The 16477-nt window shown below is 29.0% G+C and overlaps 1 protein-coding gene across 3 annotated transcripts; it reads left to right on the top strand.

Annotated features, from left to right (window-relative positions):
* The first annotated feature begins 1148 nt into the window (after positions 1–1148).
* On the top strand, positions 1149–15805 carry LOC114121911 (dedicator of cytokinesis protein 7). Of its 3 annotated transcripts, none has more exons than XM_027984419.2 (34): positions 1168–1618; positions 1688–1966; positions 2060–2291; positions 2360–2590; positions 3163–3296; positions 3376–3670; positions 3735–3894; positions 3995–4248; positions 4561–4753; positions 4830–4964; positions 5080–5399; positions 5780–5971; positions 6111–6214; positions 8728–8899; positions 8963–9138; positions 9205–9320; positions 9463–9634; positions 9699–9870; positions 10094–10270; positions 10379–10641; positions 10714–10991; positions 11057–11358; positions 11444–11684; positions 11792–12027; positions 12102–12551; positions 12795–12998; positions 13190–13372; positions 13511–13780; positions 13853–13947; positions 14026–14206; positions 14281–14461; positions 14537–14809; positions 14907–15081; positions 15181–15805. In XM_027984419.2, the coding sequence occupies exons 1-34, from the start codon at positions 1569–1571 to the stop codon at positions 15533–15535; spliced, it is 7251 nt and encodes a 2416-aa protein (XP_027840220.2). In that variant the 5' UTR covers positions 1168–1568; the 3' UTR covers positions 15536–15805. The 3 variants fall into 3 exon arrangements, with proteins under 3 accessions (XP_050061766.1, XP_027840220.2, XP_027840219.2); XM_027984418.2 differs by having other exon boundaries at positions 10091–10270; XM_050205809.1 differs by lacking the exon at positions 15181–15805 and having other exon boundaries at positions 1149–1618; positions 10091–10270; positions 14907–15085.
* Positions 15806–16477: the final 672 nt, after the last annotated feature.

The following is a 16477-nucleotide window of genomic DNA, read 5'->3' as shown; positions in this document are numbered from 1 at the left end:
AAATGTTTAAATAAGTTTTTAGAAAATTAATATTAAATGGATACTGGCTTACTAAAAATATATATATTTTAATTACAGAAAATAATGTTCTATAGGTACCTATTATCTTATGTCTATAACTCATAAACAATGTTGATACAAGTGCAAATGTAATGTAATAGATTACAAAGTATGCATAAGCGTAATCATCACTTGTTCTCAGCAATGAATAAATTCTAATTATCATAAACTACTCAGCTTAATTAACGAAACAGGAGGTACAGATTTAGAACACTAAAATTAAACTCTATTAAACCTGAAGTTTAACTAAGGTCCAAGGTCCATGACCTATAGGCTATAGGTGAGGTTTCGGAGCTCTCTATAATCAGTTATAAAACACTCCGGTACACCACTGAACGTATAATTTTGTTGGTAAAAAAAGAAAGAAAAAAAGTAGTTTCTGGTTAAAACTTGGAGTCTACGAATCTACCTAATGTTTGTTTGAGATTAATTTATTTTATATAAAATATTTGATTAGGCGCAGTTAGTTTTGAATATTATAATTTATAACTTTTTGATTTTGCCTACGCGACTATATAGACGTAGTCGACAATAGTGTCACTTACAGATCATTGGTAGGTAATCAAGACTTACTAATAAAAAAATTAGTGTTCTTACAGTTACTGTCTCAGAGAAGACTCGGAGATTTTAATATAATCATACAGGCTCGAACAATCGAATTAAAATATGATGTCATCCTGTGCTAAGTGACCCAGATGTATGCCGGCGGTTATATAATTTACGATGTCATAAATAGTACACGAAATCGTATTATTGAATAACAAGTCGATTGGTAAAAATGAATATTGAGTAGCAACACGAACACAAAAAGGTAGTTACATAAAACTTTAAGTAGGTTACAGGCGTTAGGTGCCTACTGAATGTGGTAAATTAACGTAGTACGAATTACGATTGTGCGAATCGTAAATATTGCGACGACAGTCGAACGAAACTCCAATCACTACATCGAATAAATCGATGTATTTTCGATTTCCATGAGGTTATGTTAATCTTGTCTTATATCTATTATAGCCGTAATGTTTACAATATTAACATTTCACCTCCACAGCTGCACAATATAATAAATTATAATAATAACAATAAATATTATATCAATCGTTACGACGATGTTCGTCATACTTTATCTATTGTGATTGTTTTGTTGATACTCGTAACACTATCATTTTTGTATGTATGTCATGATATATTTTATGACAACAACTTATAATAATAATGTAATTTAAACATCCGTGAACGGTGGACAGTGATCGTTTTAATAATTCATTTTGTTTTTGACATATAATGTGATTAAAATTTTAATTTCCTTGTATTATTTTATTATCTTGGACTACTCGAAAACTCGTACATTTTCGGACAGTAATGCTAACAAGAAACGATAGGTGTTTTATGTAGTACAGTGTTTTGTTCAAATATCGGCGTTTTATGGTTCTTAATATTTTCATTAAAAGAATAAATAGTATGGCGCTCGTTCCGAGTTTGAAATTTCAGTCGTAATACATAATTTACTCATGGTGTCTCAAATGCAACGAGCATTTGCTCAAAAACTTACCAATAGCAAGTATGTTGTGCACTGGTGTAGAGTTTTTATTTGAAAGTCAATAAATATAAATTTGGTCTTAATTTTTAGTGTCAACTCATCTCCTAGATTGTCAGAAGATTCGGCATCTTATAATGCCCATACAATTCCAACAAATAATGATCAAAATACTTCTACCAACACTCTCATACCTACGATTGTGGAGCCTGTGGATTATGAAAACTATATTCACCAACATCACACTTGTGGTGGTAGTATTGAGAATGATGATCCTTTAATGGAATTTCCTGATGGGTCAGACGATGTTGATGTTTATGTCTTGTCACGTAAAGTGCGTTCATTGATACCTGCAGGCCCTGAAGAAGATATGTATGTGTATTGAAATCACATTGGATTTGTTTAGGAATTATCTTCTTAATATTAATTTTTCAAATTTATATTTTTTTGTTTATTCGAATACAGCTCTAAACTAGCACCTCATGTACGTGATTTTGTCAGAGCTTACAGTCGAGACTGGCTCGTTGTTGATTATGTGTATAGACAAACAAATACTGTTGAAGATGATAGATCAAGCTTATTAGCTTATGAAGATTCTTGGATTCCTTCATCTCGAAGTAGTACTTATAGTAGGACTTCAACAAATTCTGCATCTCAGCGTACTCAACAACGTTATAAAAATGATCGTCACAACTATGTAAAATAAAATAATAATTATCTATTATATTTATAAATAAATAATTGGACATTTTAATTTATTTGCAGTCCCAACAGCCTAAAGATTTAATAAAACTTAATAATAAAAATTCAACTTCTACAAACAATAGTTCAAGTACTGAAAATACACTGGTATCAAATAATATCAGTGGTGGTTCATCATCGGCTACAGATCTGATCAACACAGCTAATGATCCATTAATTGGAACTGTATTGCAGAGATTGCCCATCGATACACTTGATAGGTTAAATGCAGTGGCACGACAAGAAAATAGACAAGTATTTATAGTTATATCAAAAATAGTAGATTTTAGATTAATTTGAGTATATTACATAGTAATTTTTAATTACTTTATCAAATTAGTTATTAGCTTATACTTAAAATAATATTAAAACTTAAGGGGTTGGTTTGTTGATTTTCTTACTACCTTACTATATCTAAATCAAATTATGTAATAATTGACACATGAAAACTATATTGATTCAATAATATATTCATTTTTAATATTTTATCAATTTTTCTTTAATAATTTCATCCTATGATGTATTTTGTACTAAGTTAAGTTGGTTGTAGCTAATGTGAATTTATTTAAATAATAAATAAGACTTAGGAATAATACAAATATATACATTATACCAGAAATAAATCATTTATATAATTAGGTTTTTAGAGTTATTAGTATATAAAGAATTATTTCAAAATTGTGTTGAATATTTTTTTTATCTTATTTTACTTATCTTTACCCTATGTATATTTAATTTTAAAATATTTTAAAACTTCTTATAATGTGAATTAAATTTTTTTTTATGGAAAGTAAATCATGTAAATAATGAATATTGATTTATTTTAGAACCGATTATTTGGCTCATTACCTATTAAAGCAAGGCAAAAAACCAATAGTTATATCGAATATCCAACTAAACCACCTGTACCTCGTGAAATTGTTGCTAACCGTCGAATTCTAGTCAAATGTCTACAACTTGAGTAATTATACTAATTAATATTCATATTAATAATATTAAACATATATTAATGTATTATTGTTATTTAAAATAAATAAAAGGTGCTCTTTAGACATAGAAACTGAACCTATTTATGCTCATATGTCATTATATGATGTTCGACGTCGTAAAAAAATGTCAGAAAATTTTTATTTTGACTTTAACTCATCTACTACTGCTGGTAATGAAATTGATACAACTACACGGAGTCGTACATGTGTACTTGATATAGATGGTACAGGATCCACATCTGGAGATGATTTATTTTTAGTCATAAGACTGGAAAAACCGTTACGTGGAGATTCTGACTCTGTTATATCTGCTTCTGATACAACAACATTTTCCAATAATGAAAAGGTATAATTAATTTATAATAAAATATTAAAATACCAAGCAATATTAATACATTTAAATAATTTAGAGTGATATGAAATCAAGTAGTAAATCAACTCAACACCATCATGTTAAGTATCGTATGCCATATGCTTGGACTGCTGTTCATTTGGCAGATGTAATTTGCTGTTCTGGTGGTTCAGACAGCCTCGATCGTAATAGTTCAGGAAGTGGATCAAATAGTTTAGGTAAAATAAATGAAAATTTATTTATTTAGTTAAAAATGTATTTTTTTATTATTATTACTCAAGTGGTTTATATTAATTTTGATGATATAATTACTTATAGATGGTAGGTTTGGACTTAGTGAATTTGATCGATTTCGTAAAAAATGGGCTACAGCTGGTGGAAATAGTATAGATTCTAATACTGTTCGCCGAGGGTCATTAGATCGCAGAACTAGTTACTCAACAACAGCTAACAACAGTGGTACCCTAAATACTTCGAATACTGCTGATAATCGATACAGTTGGTCTTCTGATGAATTTACTACTGATGCATTCCGTCCAGTTACACTCACTGTTAATGGATTTTTCAAACAAGTATATAATTTTTAATACCTTATTTGTTTAATTAACTTTTATATTTTTGATTCTTATATTGAATTTTGAGCTTATCTTGTAGAAATGATTAAATATAGATATAATAGTAGTAGATCTTATTACAATTACTTATTCATTTTAACAATTGATATTATAATTTTACTGGTTTTATTTTACTTAATACTTATTTATTAAACAATTTTATGATATTAAATATTCTTACACAATTTATATTGCCTATTTATTGTGAACATGTAATTTTTTTATAGATTTTTTTATGTTTATTTTATTGTTTTATATCAAATTTTGTAGGAAACTGATAAACTTAAAGATGATGATTTGTATAAATTATTACAAGAATTAAAAAAACCATCAAGTTGTCCATCAAAAAAATTAAAAAATGTTAATGGTTCTTTGAAATTAGACATATCGCCTTGTCCAGTTGATGAAGTTAAACAGTGTTTAACTCCAGACCTAATACCATTATTATCATATGATATGGCCTGTAAGATAATTTTGTTGTATTATTGATTGATATCATGATTAATTTATATTATAATAATTCTTGTTAATTATTACAGCTGAGGATAAAATTCGACCAATTAGAGAAATATTGGAGTTTCCATTGGCAAGTTGCCGCGTTTCAAATCCCCACTATGTTTATCGTAATTTGCTTTATGTTTACCCCAAAGAATTAAACTTTGCAGGAAGAACAGGTACAGTATTTATGTCTAATTATATGAAATATATTAAAAATATTTTCTTTTGTATTATGATATTAATGACGGTTTAATGAAAAATTAATGTAAATTTGAATGAAATAATTAAAAGGTTCTGCTAGAAATATTGCTGTTAAAGTTCAATTAATGTGTGGTGAAAGACAACCACAAGATGCAGCATTTGCTATATTTGGAAAATCATCAAGTCCTCGTTATGTATGTGAAGCATATACAGCAGTTAGCTACCACCAACGTTGTCCATCTTTTTATGATGAATTTAAAATAAAATTACCAGCTGATTTAGATGACCGCCATCATTTATTATTTACATTTTATCATGTAAGCTGTCGTCGCCGTGGAACTCTTGTTGGTGGTCAAGATAATCATCAGCATCGACCACAAGTTGCACCAGAAACACCAATTGGATATACAGTAAACATTCTTTTTTTTTTAATATTAAAAAAAAATATATATATTATTCTATATTTTAAATGTTTATAATAATATAATGGTTGTTTCACTGTATTTTTCTTATACACTTCTACTTGTTTTTTACCTGTACTTTTAGGTGTAAATATCTATTTAATTCAATTTCTAATATATTAATATAAATAAATCCTATATTTAAATTTGTAATATTAAATTTTTTAAATTGCTTCAAAACAAAAAAAAAAAAATCAATTTTTCAAAAGTATAGTAATTATGGTTTATTTTTATTGATTAACTGAAAAAAAAAATGTTGGATTATACAAATATGCTATGATACTCTATATAATTAAAAATATTTAACACTGTTTTTAAAACTTTTTTAGTGGTTACCTCTATTAAAAGATAGATGTTTAAATTCTGGAGAAATATGTTTACCTGTTGCATTAGAACCACCACCACCTGCAAATTATTCTTATATTACACCTGATGTGGCATTACCTGGAATTGAATGGGTAGAAAATCATAAAGGCTTATTCACAGTACTTTTGGAACCAGTGTCATCCATTCATCCTAGGGTATAGTATAATAAAATACAATATTAAGTATATAACATTTATTTTTATAAATATATACTTTATATTATGTTATGTATCTTGTCAATACAATTTATGTAAATACTAAATAGTACATAGTAATATGATATTTATGTTTTAGGATATTCATTTAAATAATTTTTTCAACTACTGCTCTGTATTAGAACGTAACCCATTACCAAGACGAGTTGCTGAATCAAATATTGAAGCTGAACTAAAACACAGGTAAAATAAAGTCTTAAAATAGTTGTTTTAAATAATAATTTTATTGTTACTATTACAATAATAACCATTATTTCCTGGTCTAGTGACTTATTAGGCCTCTCATACAATTCCTAGTCCAGTCACTGTATACTTGGATCATTTGTATTCCTAATTTTTTTTCAACTAAATCACATAACTTACCACATGGGTAGGCGCTAGATCTTATTTTTTCCAATGACAATCCCATTCATGTTGATAAGTCCTCTACCGCTGCCGTTTCATGCGACCTGTACCACCCAGTGCTGGATATAGTATTGCTTCAAATTATCGAGTTTCCAACTGAAAATGTTTTTCATAACTACTATAACTTTAAGAAAGCCAACTACTCTCATACTTTAAAATATGTGGATTAGTTTAATTGGTACTAGATAATAAGCCTAATTGATAATGATTCCGCCACTAATGCCTTGTATGATTCCCTATATTACTGTATTCTACACTTCGTTCGAGTGTCTAGATGTGTAAAATCTAACTTCTAAACCAGGTTTTCCAAAAAACTAAAATCAATTGTATTAACCAAAAGACAATCCCATGTTCTTTTCAAATCTTCTAATAATACACGCCATTACAACCAGTTCTCTAATCTTTGAGCGCAGTATAAATCTGAGTCAAAGAAATGTCTTAGACTTTAGAGTTTAGACAATAATATATTGCCCATACCGAAGCTGCTTTAAAAACAACTCTGGTTCCTCTTTTGGAAATTCGTTCGCAGCGTAGTCTGACAGTTATATTCCTAACATTGTCTGTCTTGATAACATTTCTAGCTCTGCCCCTCTTGATATCGCTTATCTGTTTTCTGAGTTCATCAGCTCAGTTTAATCTCCTCTTTCCTCTATTACTTGTACCAAATTATGTCATCTAAGTTATGACCTTACGGTGGGACTTGATTGGAAATATTCAATCACCTCGTAATTTTAGCAGAGCCAATGGTTAAAGATTCAATATTTATTCATTATCCATTGAAATTAATATTAGCTTTTGAGTTCTGGTACTTTTCAGTGCTGCACTTTTACTCACCTTATTCATCAGTTTTTGCTCTCTATCACAAATTTCAACAATCCTGGAAATCTTTATCTTTCTTTTTCAAAAAGAAGTTTATCTTAACAGAAATGAAGTACTTATGATCAAGCATGTTTCATAATTTATAAAGTTATTTCTATATTTGTTCCATGATATTGGCTTGTCACTTCACAATATTGATTGATCAGTAATTACAAACGCATTATTTGATTTTTATCGGAGAAGTTATACAATTTTGTCACTCAGATTTCATTTACCTGTATACGACTAATAATGTAGTTGCTAAATCACTGTAGTAACAGTCGAATTCGTCTTAATTCTAGTTAGTTTTTGGTCGTTCCAATTAAACTGATAATCAAATTTAAGATATTTTAAATTAAGAATTTTTCAGTTATTCGTTTTGTGTCTATCCCTGAAAGTAATTAATCGTTTTACTGTTAAACAATCAGTGACCAACTGATTTAATGCCTTCCAACGATAAATTGTTAACATCATTCGTTACTTCAGTCATCCTAGATCTTTTAGGATCATATTCTAATATTTTTAGATAAGTGGTGTTTCAACGTTTCATTTGGTTGTTGACGAATAAAGACTTTCGGGAATAGTCTCGTTTCTGAATTTAATGTAAACAAACCAAATTATCGATATATTTTTATACTCGCTTGGTAATTTTACTATTCTATCAATTCATTTCACACATATACATATCAATTTAGTTGGTTCTGTTTGATGCTGGGATGGATTTAAATACCGTTTAACCGTGATATTTAAAACGATATACCAGATGGCCGGAAGGTACTTCTTTACAAGGCATTTCTGCTGAAACAGTCGCTAACTCATTCATATTCTTAGATTGGATGCTTTGTTGTCATTATGCGCTATGAAAATTCAAAATACTTTTTAGTTAGACGTACTTCTATTAGTCTTCTTTGATCTTAATACTTAATGGAAAGCATATTTTCAATCTTAAGCTACCGAATTAGTTTACGGAGAGACACTGCGAGACGCGAATTTCTTCTGAGTTTGGTTTTTATTAATAATCATCCCTGAATCTTTTAGCCTATATCTAAAACATGTTTAAATTATAGCTATTATTGAATTGCTAATAGTCTATTGTTAACATAAGTGTTAGTTACCTTAATCAAGCTGCCAGACTTGTTCTTTCTCACGTGTTCTACATTTAGTACTGGATTTTTATTGTTATTGTTAAATGCATTTATATATTTAGTTAGTTGGTTTATTGATTTCTGAATATACTACTACTGAAACATGATTCTATAGATGTTTATTTTTAATGAGTTAGGTTCAAAAGACTGTTTAGTTCATCATCTTATTGTGTAAGAATTCTCGTACAAGTTTGAAAATATTTATGTATTTTAGATATCACTAACTGTATTTAAAATAAAATATTTATATACATATCTAATTATTTTAAAACTTTAATAATTTTATAGAATTTCAAATTTGGTTCGCTGTCAAATCGATCCACTTATAGAATTTGTACCAGTAGTGCTTGATAAATTGCTTTCCTTATTAGTAGAGATGCCTGTTACTCAGCATCAACAACCTATGAATTTGGGGCAAATAATATTTCGTACTCTAGCTGATTTGGTTTCAATGACAATGGTAAAATGAAAATAAATGATAATTTTTTTTTTTTATGTAAATAAACTCATTTTTTGAAAACAGAGTCATTCACAAGGTCAGCAAATATTATCCACTTATGTGCGTTATCAGTGCTGCTGTTGTAATGTAGCCGCAGCAGCAGTAGCAAACGCCAAAAATAATATAAGTGAAAGTGAAAATGATGCTTTTTCTGATGGACAAGAGTATTCAGAAAGGCTTGATAAATATTTTCGTTTAAGGTAATATTATAAATGTAAAATAAATGAAATATTAAAAATGTTTCTAAATAATTATTTTGTCCACAGAAGTAACAGTGATCCAGACACATCAAAAAAACCTTGCTCTTCGCCTCTTTTGGATGGCAATACCTTTGCTGTATTTAAAAATAGTGGACTGGACAGAGCGTGCAGTATGAAAACTGGTATAATAAAATCGATTATTGTATTTTTTTTGTGTAACAATATAATTTAAAATAAGCATTTTTTGCCATAATAGGCTGTTTTTAAAATAAAATTTAGTAGGACCCAGTAATGTTTTAAATTGAAGTTTGAATTATTTTTAAGGTCGCTGTCAAGGGGGTATTCCACCATCACAATTTGAAGAGCAACAAAATCAGCAATTGTATTCTGATCAAAAGAGGTTGACTTCCATCAAAAGTGTACACGAAGAATTAGCTTTACAATGGGTGGTAGCCACTAGTGCAGTACGTCGGGATGCTGCAGCTAACAATTCAAGGTTTACTATTCAAAATTGTTATAGGTTTTTTAAAATTCAAATTAATAATATTTTTTATTTTCAGATTTTTTTTTGATGTTATAATTAAAAGCATGGCTGTTTCATTAGCAATGGTGCCTGGAGGATTAGATGGTGATCGAAAAAACCGTTTTAGTGATCAATTTTTTGATGATATATCAACATTATGCACAAGTTTTGCTTTAGATATTGTATCCAATTACGAAAAAGACTCAAAGGTATAACCATAATGATGTATACAAATATATAGTGTATAGTACTGTATATTTTATTCATGTATAATAGAGATTATCTAACCAGATTTTATCTAAATATAATATTATAAGTTCATAACTAAGTGAATCAAGCAAAAAGCTAATTTTAAATTTTTCAACGCTAAAGTTTAAAACTAATATAATTAGGTAATATTTCTCAAAACTAAAATTATTTTATTTTTAGCAGGTGAACATAATCAATTGTAATTTAGCATGGTTTTTGCATGATTTGCTATCTTTAGCTGACAGAGGATTTGTATTTGGCCTGATAAATACATATGTGAAAACGTTATTTTCAAAACAGCAAAGTCTTCTTACCCAATTGCCACATCATGAAAGCTACTCCACTTTGTCTAGTCTAAAAGTAATTACATTTAAATATCAATTTATATTGGATTGTATGTTAAATTATAATTTTTGTGTATTTATTTGAATTATTTTATTAATTTTTTTAACAAAATTTTTTTTACAGTTGGACTTTTTAAAAATAGTTTGTAGCCATGAACATTACGTGCCATTAAATTTGATTAATAATAATTTTCATAATCTCTCACCTACATTTTCTGTGGCATCTACAATTTCAAGTCAGTCATTGTCAATGGCCAGTAATAATATAACTGTCACAGAATCCACAGTAAAAGAATACTCGGAATTAACATTAGGATTTCGACGTCATCATTATTTGGTTGGGCTAGTATTATCAGAGTTTGTCACAGTGTTACAATGTTCTAAAAGGTAAATTAATATATTATATTATTAAAACATGAATGCATAAATTTATTGGTTAACAATTTTTATTTTTTTTAGTGATTTAAAAGTAAAAGAAAAAGTGGTTGATTTATTATTGGGTCTCATGTCTTCACATGATACTCGTTATCAACAAGATAGGTGGTCGTCTAGACGCAAAGCATCATCAAGAGTTGCTCTCATGTATCTGCCATTGTTAACAGCTGTAACTGCAGATTCATCATTTCTCAATTTATTACAGTTAGATTTTGAAAATAGTAATGATGTAGTTAAAAATAAACTTCAAAACAGTGAAAGCGAAAGTGATTTTGATTCATATTTTGTTGATGGTTATAAAAGTAATAATTAAAAATAATTAAGACTTATTCTCATAAATAATAATCATATTTATAATTATTTGCAGCTCCAGAAAAAAATACTGATGAAAATGTAAATGCAATTTCGGCGTCATCATTAATGGGTGTAAAAAATACCACGGCGTCTTGGTACAGACAAACAAGTAAAAATAATTGTCGTAAGCCTAAGTTGAACGCAGTTACATCCACCAAAGTTCTAGCTTGCATATTATGGGTATTGAAAAATCTAGATAATGATGTAATGCAAGTGTGGTTAGCTGAGTCATCTCATCAAAGGGCTCAAAATACATTGTCGATTTTGACATTATGTATTAACCGTTTTTACAATAATTCTTACAACTACAAAAAGGTTTAAATTAATTTTTGTGTATTTCTTACATATTCAAGTTTATAATAGTATATTGAGTTTGTAATACATTTTTACTTAATTTTAGGGCAACCATAAATGTGTTAATTGTAATTCTCAACCATCATTTACATCAACAATTAATTCTACTCAACCGGCTCCTAGTGAGACATATAATAGTAATGATAGTAATAATATGTCAACAACAGCTTCATCCACATCATTATCATCTACATCTCAACTGTCAACTACTGATGATGTAAAATCAAGACTTGAAGATGTTATATTAGGTCAAGGATCAGCTAGATCAGAGTTGATGCGTCGGAAAGGTGATAAATTATTATTTATTTTTAAATTTTCAAGTATTTTATTGTAAATTGTTGGGATTATAAATTTAATTTTGAAATTTATATTTTGAAATAATTATTTTTTTTAGCTGGACTTGATGGTGGCAATAGTACTACTGGCACTACTAGTAAAGTGAGATGGAGAAAAGATCATGTTTTAACATATAATAGACCTTCATCATTGCAATCTTGTTCCTGTAATGTGGATTGTCAACTACAACTCGATAAGATATTTGGTACCAATCAAGATCAACCTGATGGAGAATTAGATTTAGTAAACGAAATTGGTTTTATAATACTTGATACCATTGAACAAATCATTCAGGTTTATTTTTAATTTTTAAAAAACCATGTCTGAAAATCTATAAATGTATGTTTACCCGTAATATTGTTTTTTAGGTAGCTTCTCTGCCTGCCGGCTTAAAAAATTCAAATCCTAACCATTGGTCGATATATCGTGTTTTCAAACTACTTCTTCGAGCTATGTCTACCATCACTGCTAGTGCTGCTACTAATAATCAACAAAACACTAGTAATAGTTCTACTAGCGCAGCATCAACGACGGCTGCATTACAATGCATGTTTGGTACACAGAGATCAATGGTTGCAAAGTTTCCAGAAATTTTATTTGGAGATGGTCTAGACGAAAGCGATTTAGATATCAATGACGATGATAAAGAAGTCGAAAGTTACCACTTTTCTACCAGCAGTCCATCATCCAATCGTTGTGCTAATCTTATATTGATGCTGTTACGCCATTGTGCAATAAAATCAAGTTCAATAGGAGTCCGAGCACAAGCAGCTGCTTCGTTATACTCATTGATGCGTCAAAACTTTGACATCGAAAATGTATATATATATATTAATCACTATTTATGATTCTAAAAATTATTTAAATTCTTAAAGGTGATTTTGAAATAACAAAAAAAAAAAAATTTCTTATTGTCGTTTTGGTGTTACTACATTAATAGTTATTTGGTAAACAACATTCCTTACAATATGAGATTCAAAAACACTGATTTTATAATAACTAATAAGTATAATACTTAGTTGTTTTTACATTGCATGTTACATTATATATTTTTTTTATAGAATTTCGCTCGTGTGAAAATGCAAATAACTGTGGCATTAAGTACATTAATAGGAGGAGCTGGAGCATCATCAACAGCTGCTTGTGAAAGTAGAAAAGAAGGGTTATTTTTCAATGAGGAGTATTTAAGACGGGTTTTGAAGACAATACTGTTATATGCTGAACGGGATTCTGTTGAATTGCAAAACACTACATTCCCTGACCAGGTGAATTTAATAATAATAATACAATTTTGTTATTGGGATGTAAAAAAGTGCTGGGATGTCTTAATATTTTTTTAAACACTGATTTACTTGATTTTAAAACATAAATACATACAGAACTATAACTTGTTCCATACAATGGCACTTTTGGTTCTAATTATACATTTTTATTATTTTATATATTTTTCTATTAGGTAAAAGATCTGGTATTGAACTTGCATACAATACTTTCGGATACGGTTCAAATGAAAGCATATAGTCAAGATCCAGACATGTTAATGGATTTGATGTACCGCGTAGCTAAGGGGTATCAGCAGACATCATCACCAGATCTCCGGCTTGCATGGCTTGAAAATATGGCTCGAAAACATAATCAGGTTAGATAATTATATTTTAATTTTATAATTTATAACTTTAAATGTACCTAATTATAATAAATAATTGTTTAATTGTTTTATATTACTAACCTTATAATTTGTGTTTCTAATTAATAAACAAAAATTATTTTTTTGTAGAGAAATAATTTTACTGAAGCAGCTATGTGCTTAATTCACGGAGCTGCATTAGTCATTGAGTATCTGACTACAACAGAGAACCTTGATTTAATTGGATGTAGAGGGGCCACATGTCTAGAGTGTGTATCGTCTAATGTGTTAGAAGAATGTGCGGTTTCAGATGACGTGATGGTTGTCAGTCAAGCGGCTGATCAAGTTTGTTTGGGTGACGAATTCACCGAAATTGGACTTGTGTCATTATTAGATAGAGCAGCAGAACTATTCCAAAAGGTTGAAACAATGTTTTATTTTACAACACAAAAAAATTATTTAATATAATATATAACCAAATTATAATTGTAGGCCGGTATGTTTGAAGTCATGAGTCAGGTGTACAAAGTAGCAATACCTTTAATTGAAAAAACCAATGATTATAAAAAGCTATCGGATACATATTTGTAAGTATACTAACCATTCATAAAAATATAATACGACAAAAATAAATTTATTAATGGTCTAAAAAATTATTTAAATAGGAAATTACACGATGCGTACGGTAAATTAGAAAAGTTACAGGGTCGTCGGGTATTTGGGACGTATTTTCGTGTTGGATTTTATGGAGCCAAGTTTTTTGGATCTGATGGATTGGATGGCGAGGAATTTGTTTACAAAGAACCTACACTCACTAAACTTTCAGAGATATTTGGACGTTTACAAGTAAACTTACGATTTATAATGAAAAAACTATCTGTGTAAAATAAAAATTTATTTATGTTTGCTTTTAATTATAGAATTTTTATTCTGAACGATTTGGTGAAGATTGTGTGACTATTATCAAAGATTCTAACACGGTAGATGTAAGTGCATTAGATCCAAGGAAAGCATACATACAAATCACATATGTAGAACCGTACTTTGATGCGTATGAACGGCGTATGCGTGCCACACATTTCCAAAGAAATTTTAACTTGAGTAATTATTATTGATTCAATATGTAATTACTGTTCATAGTGTATGTATTTTAAATGTTGAAACATTTTATTTTAGAACGCTTTGTGTTTTTCACACCTTTTACTCCCGACGGTCGGGCACATGGACAACTAAATCAACAATATAAACGTAAGACTATTTTGACTGTTGCGCATCATTTTCCTTATTTAAAAACCCGAATTCGCGTACAAAGTCGTCAAACAATTGTTATGGGACCCATAGAAGTGGCTTTAGAAGACTTAAAAAAGAAAACTGACGAATTAGCACGAAGTGTCCGTCAGCATCCGGCTGATCCAAAAATGTTACAAATGGTCCTCCAAGGGTGTATAGGTAATTAGTTTAATGAATAGTTATTTAACTATAGAAAAGATAATATATCGTATATTTTTTGGTTTTATGTTAAAAAATATTATTAATTATTTTTCAGGTACTACTGTAAATCGAGGGCCTATGGAAATGGCTACAGTGTTTTTAGCACCACCACAATATGATAAAAATACCAATAATAGGAGTCCAGAAGTTTCCGATGAATGTTCTATACAACCGCCTCCGCCACGACTACAAAACAAATTACGACTATGTTTTAAAGATTTTTCCAAAAAGTAATTTTTTAATTAAATTTTGTATTGATTAGGGATTTTGTTGTGTTGATGATGTTCATTATATTTTATCATAACTATTTATGTATATTATTTATATAGGTGTGCTGATGCTTTAGCGAAAAACAAAACTCTTATTGGTCCCGATCAACGAGATTATCAACGTGAACTTGAACGTAATTACCGTAGATTTACTGATCAGTTAGCTCCACTTCTGATAGCTGCGACTTCGTCCCATTTTGATAGTGGTGATTCTGGTTACAATAATTCAACAAACACACATGGACCTTATGGCCTTCATCATAATGGTGGATGTAATAGTAATGCTCAGACATATGACAATGATGATAACCAAGACGAAGAAGATGATACAACAATAACAAACATTAGTAATGGGGGGAATGAAATAATCATGACTAACAATATTAACGGTGATTCCACGTATACAATATTGTAAATGTTATAAAATTATCAACAAAAATGTGGATTTTTTTAAACATACCTAACATTTTTATAAACAATACTAACCAAGTACTTATTTATTAATTTATTTTTACTAGTTTAAGACTATCATAGTTATAGTAATTTTTTCTTAAGCATAGGCATAATGAAAACCAAAGGATTTTTTTTACTTATTTATAGTGTGACTTTTTATAATTTTTATTAGAATATTTATGTGATTTATAACTATTTATTATTTAATATATGCTATTTGATATCTATCTTAAAAAAATTGTTCTTATACTTGTTTATTTAGCCATGATAAGTATATTTTTTTTACAATATAATACGTGCTTACCACCATTATTTCTGGAATTACAGATTAAAAAAGAATGGACTAATAACGAATATGCCATTTATGAAAACAAAATGTTTTCCACGAACTGAACAACATAATTAACGTCAGTACGCCATTTATGGATACATTATCTTAACAATTACATTGAAACTTCTGAATATCTATAATAAATAACATGTTAAATTGTTTATAACTATAATACTTATTTATGTTTGAAATTAATTGAATACAATCAATAGACAGATAAATACGATAATTAAAGTATTGCTTGTTTGCGGAGTTCATATTTGTACGTGAGGCTGTTACTAGCCTGTATTATGATTATGCTATCAATATTTGTTGTGAAAACAGCTTATAATTTCTATGCCACTAGACCAAAGTTCGTTAACTAGAACTTCAATTTTTCTGCTTGAGGAAATAGAAGAGAGACTTGAGATAAGAATTAAAAAATATGTAGATAGCTGGTGGGAGGATTTTTTTTTAATTTATAGAGAAGGCCAGTATGCCATACTGTCTGTACGATGAAGGAATGTGAGGGGGGGGGGGTTGCCTGGTTTGAGAATGACGATTATGATTGAGAATTTCTTCTTAGGTGGAAAG

This window comes from Aphis gossypii, chromosome X (genome assembly GCF_020184175.1).
Source record: "Aphis gossypii isolate Hap1 chromosome X, ASM2018417v2, whole genome shotgun sequence".
Taxonomy (NCBI): domain Eukaryota; kingdom Metazoa; phylum Arthropoda; class Insecta; order Hemiptera; family Aphididae; genus Aphis; species Aphis gossypii.
Note: the sequence above shows the minus strand (reverse complement) of the source record. Positions and strands in the feature narration are given on the sequence as shown.

Excerpts from the sequence above, each read along its gene's own strand:
- LOC114121911 (XM_027984418.2), top strand. The coding sequence starts at position 1,569 with ATGGTGTCTCAAATGCAACGAGCATTTGCTCAAAAACTTACCAATAGC. Across the intron at positions 9,635-9,698 it reads GCTGCAGCTAACAATTCAAG|ATTTTTTTTTGATGTTATAA; the intron begins GTTTACTATTCA and ends TTTTATTTTCAG. Across the intron at positions 13,781-13,852 it reads CAGCAGAACTATTCCAAAAG|GCCGGTATGTTTGAAGTCAT; the intron begins GTTGAAACAATG and ends TTATAATTGTAG.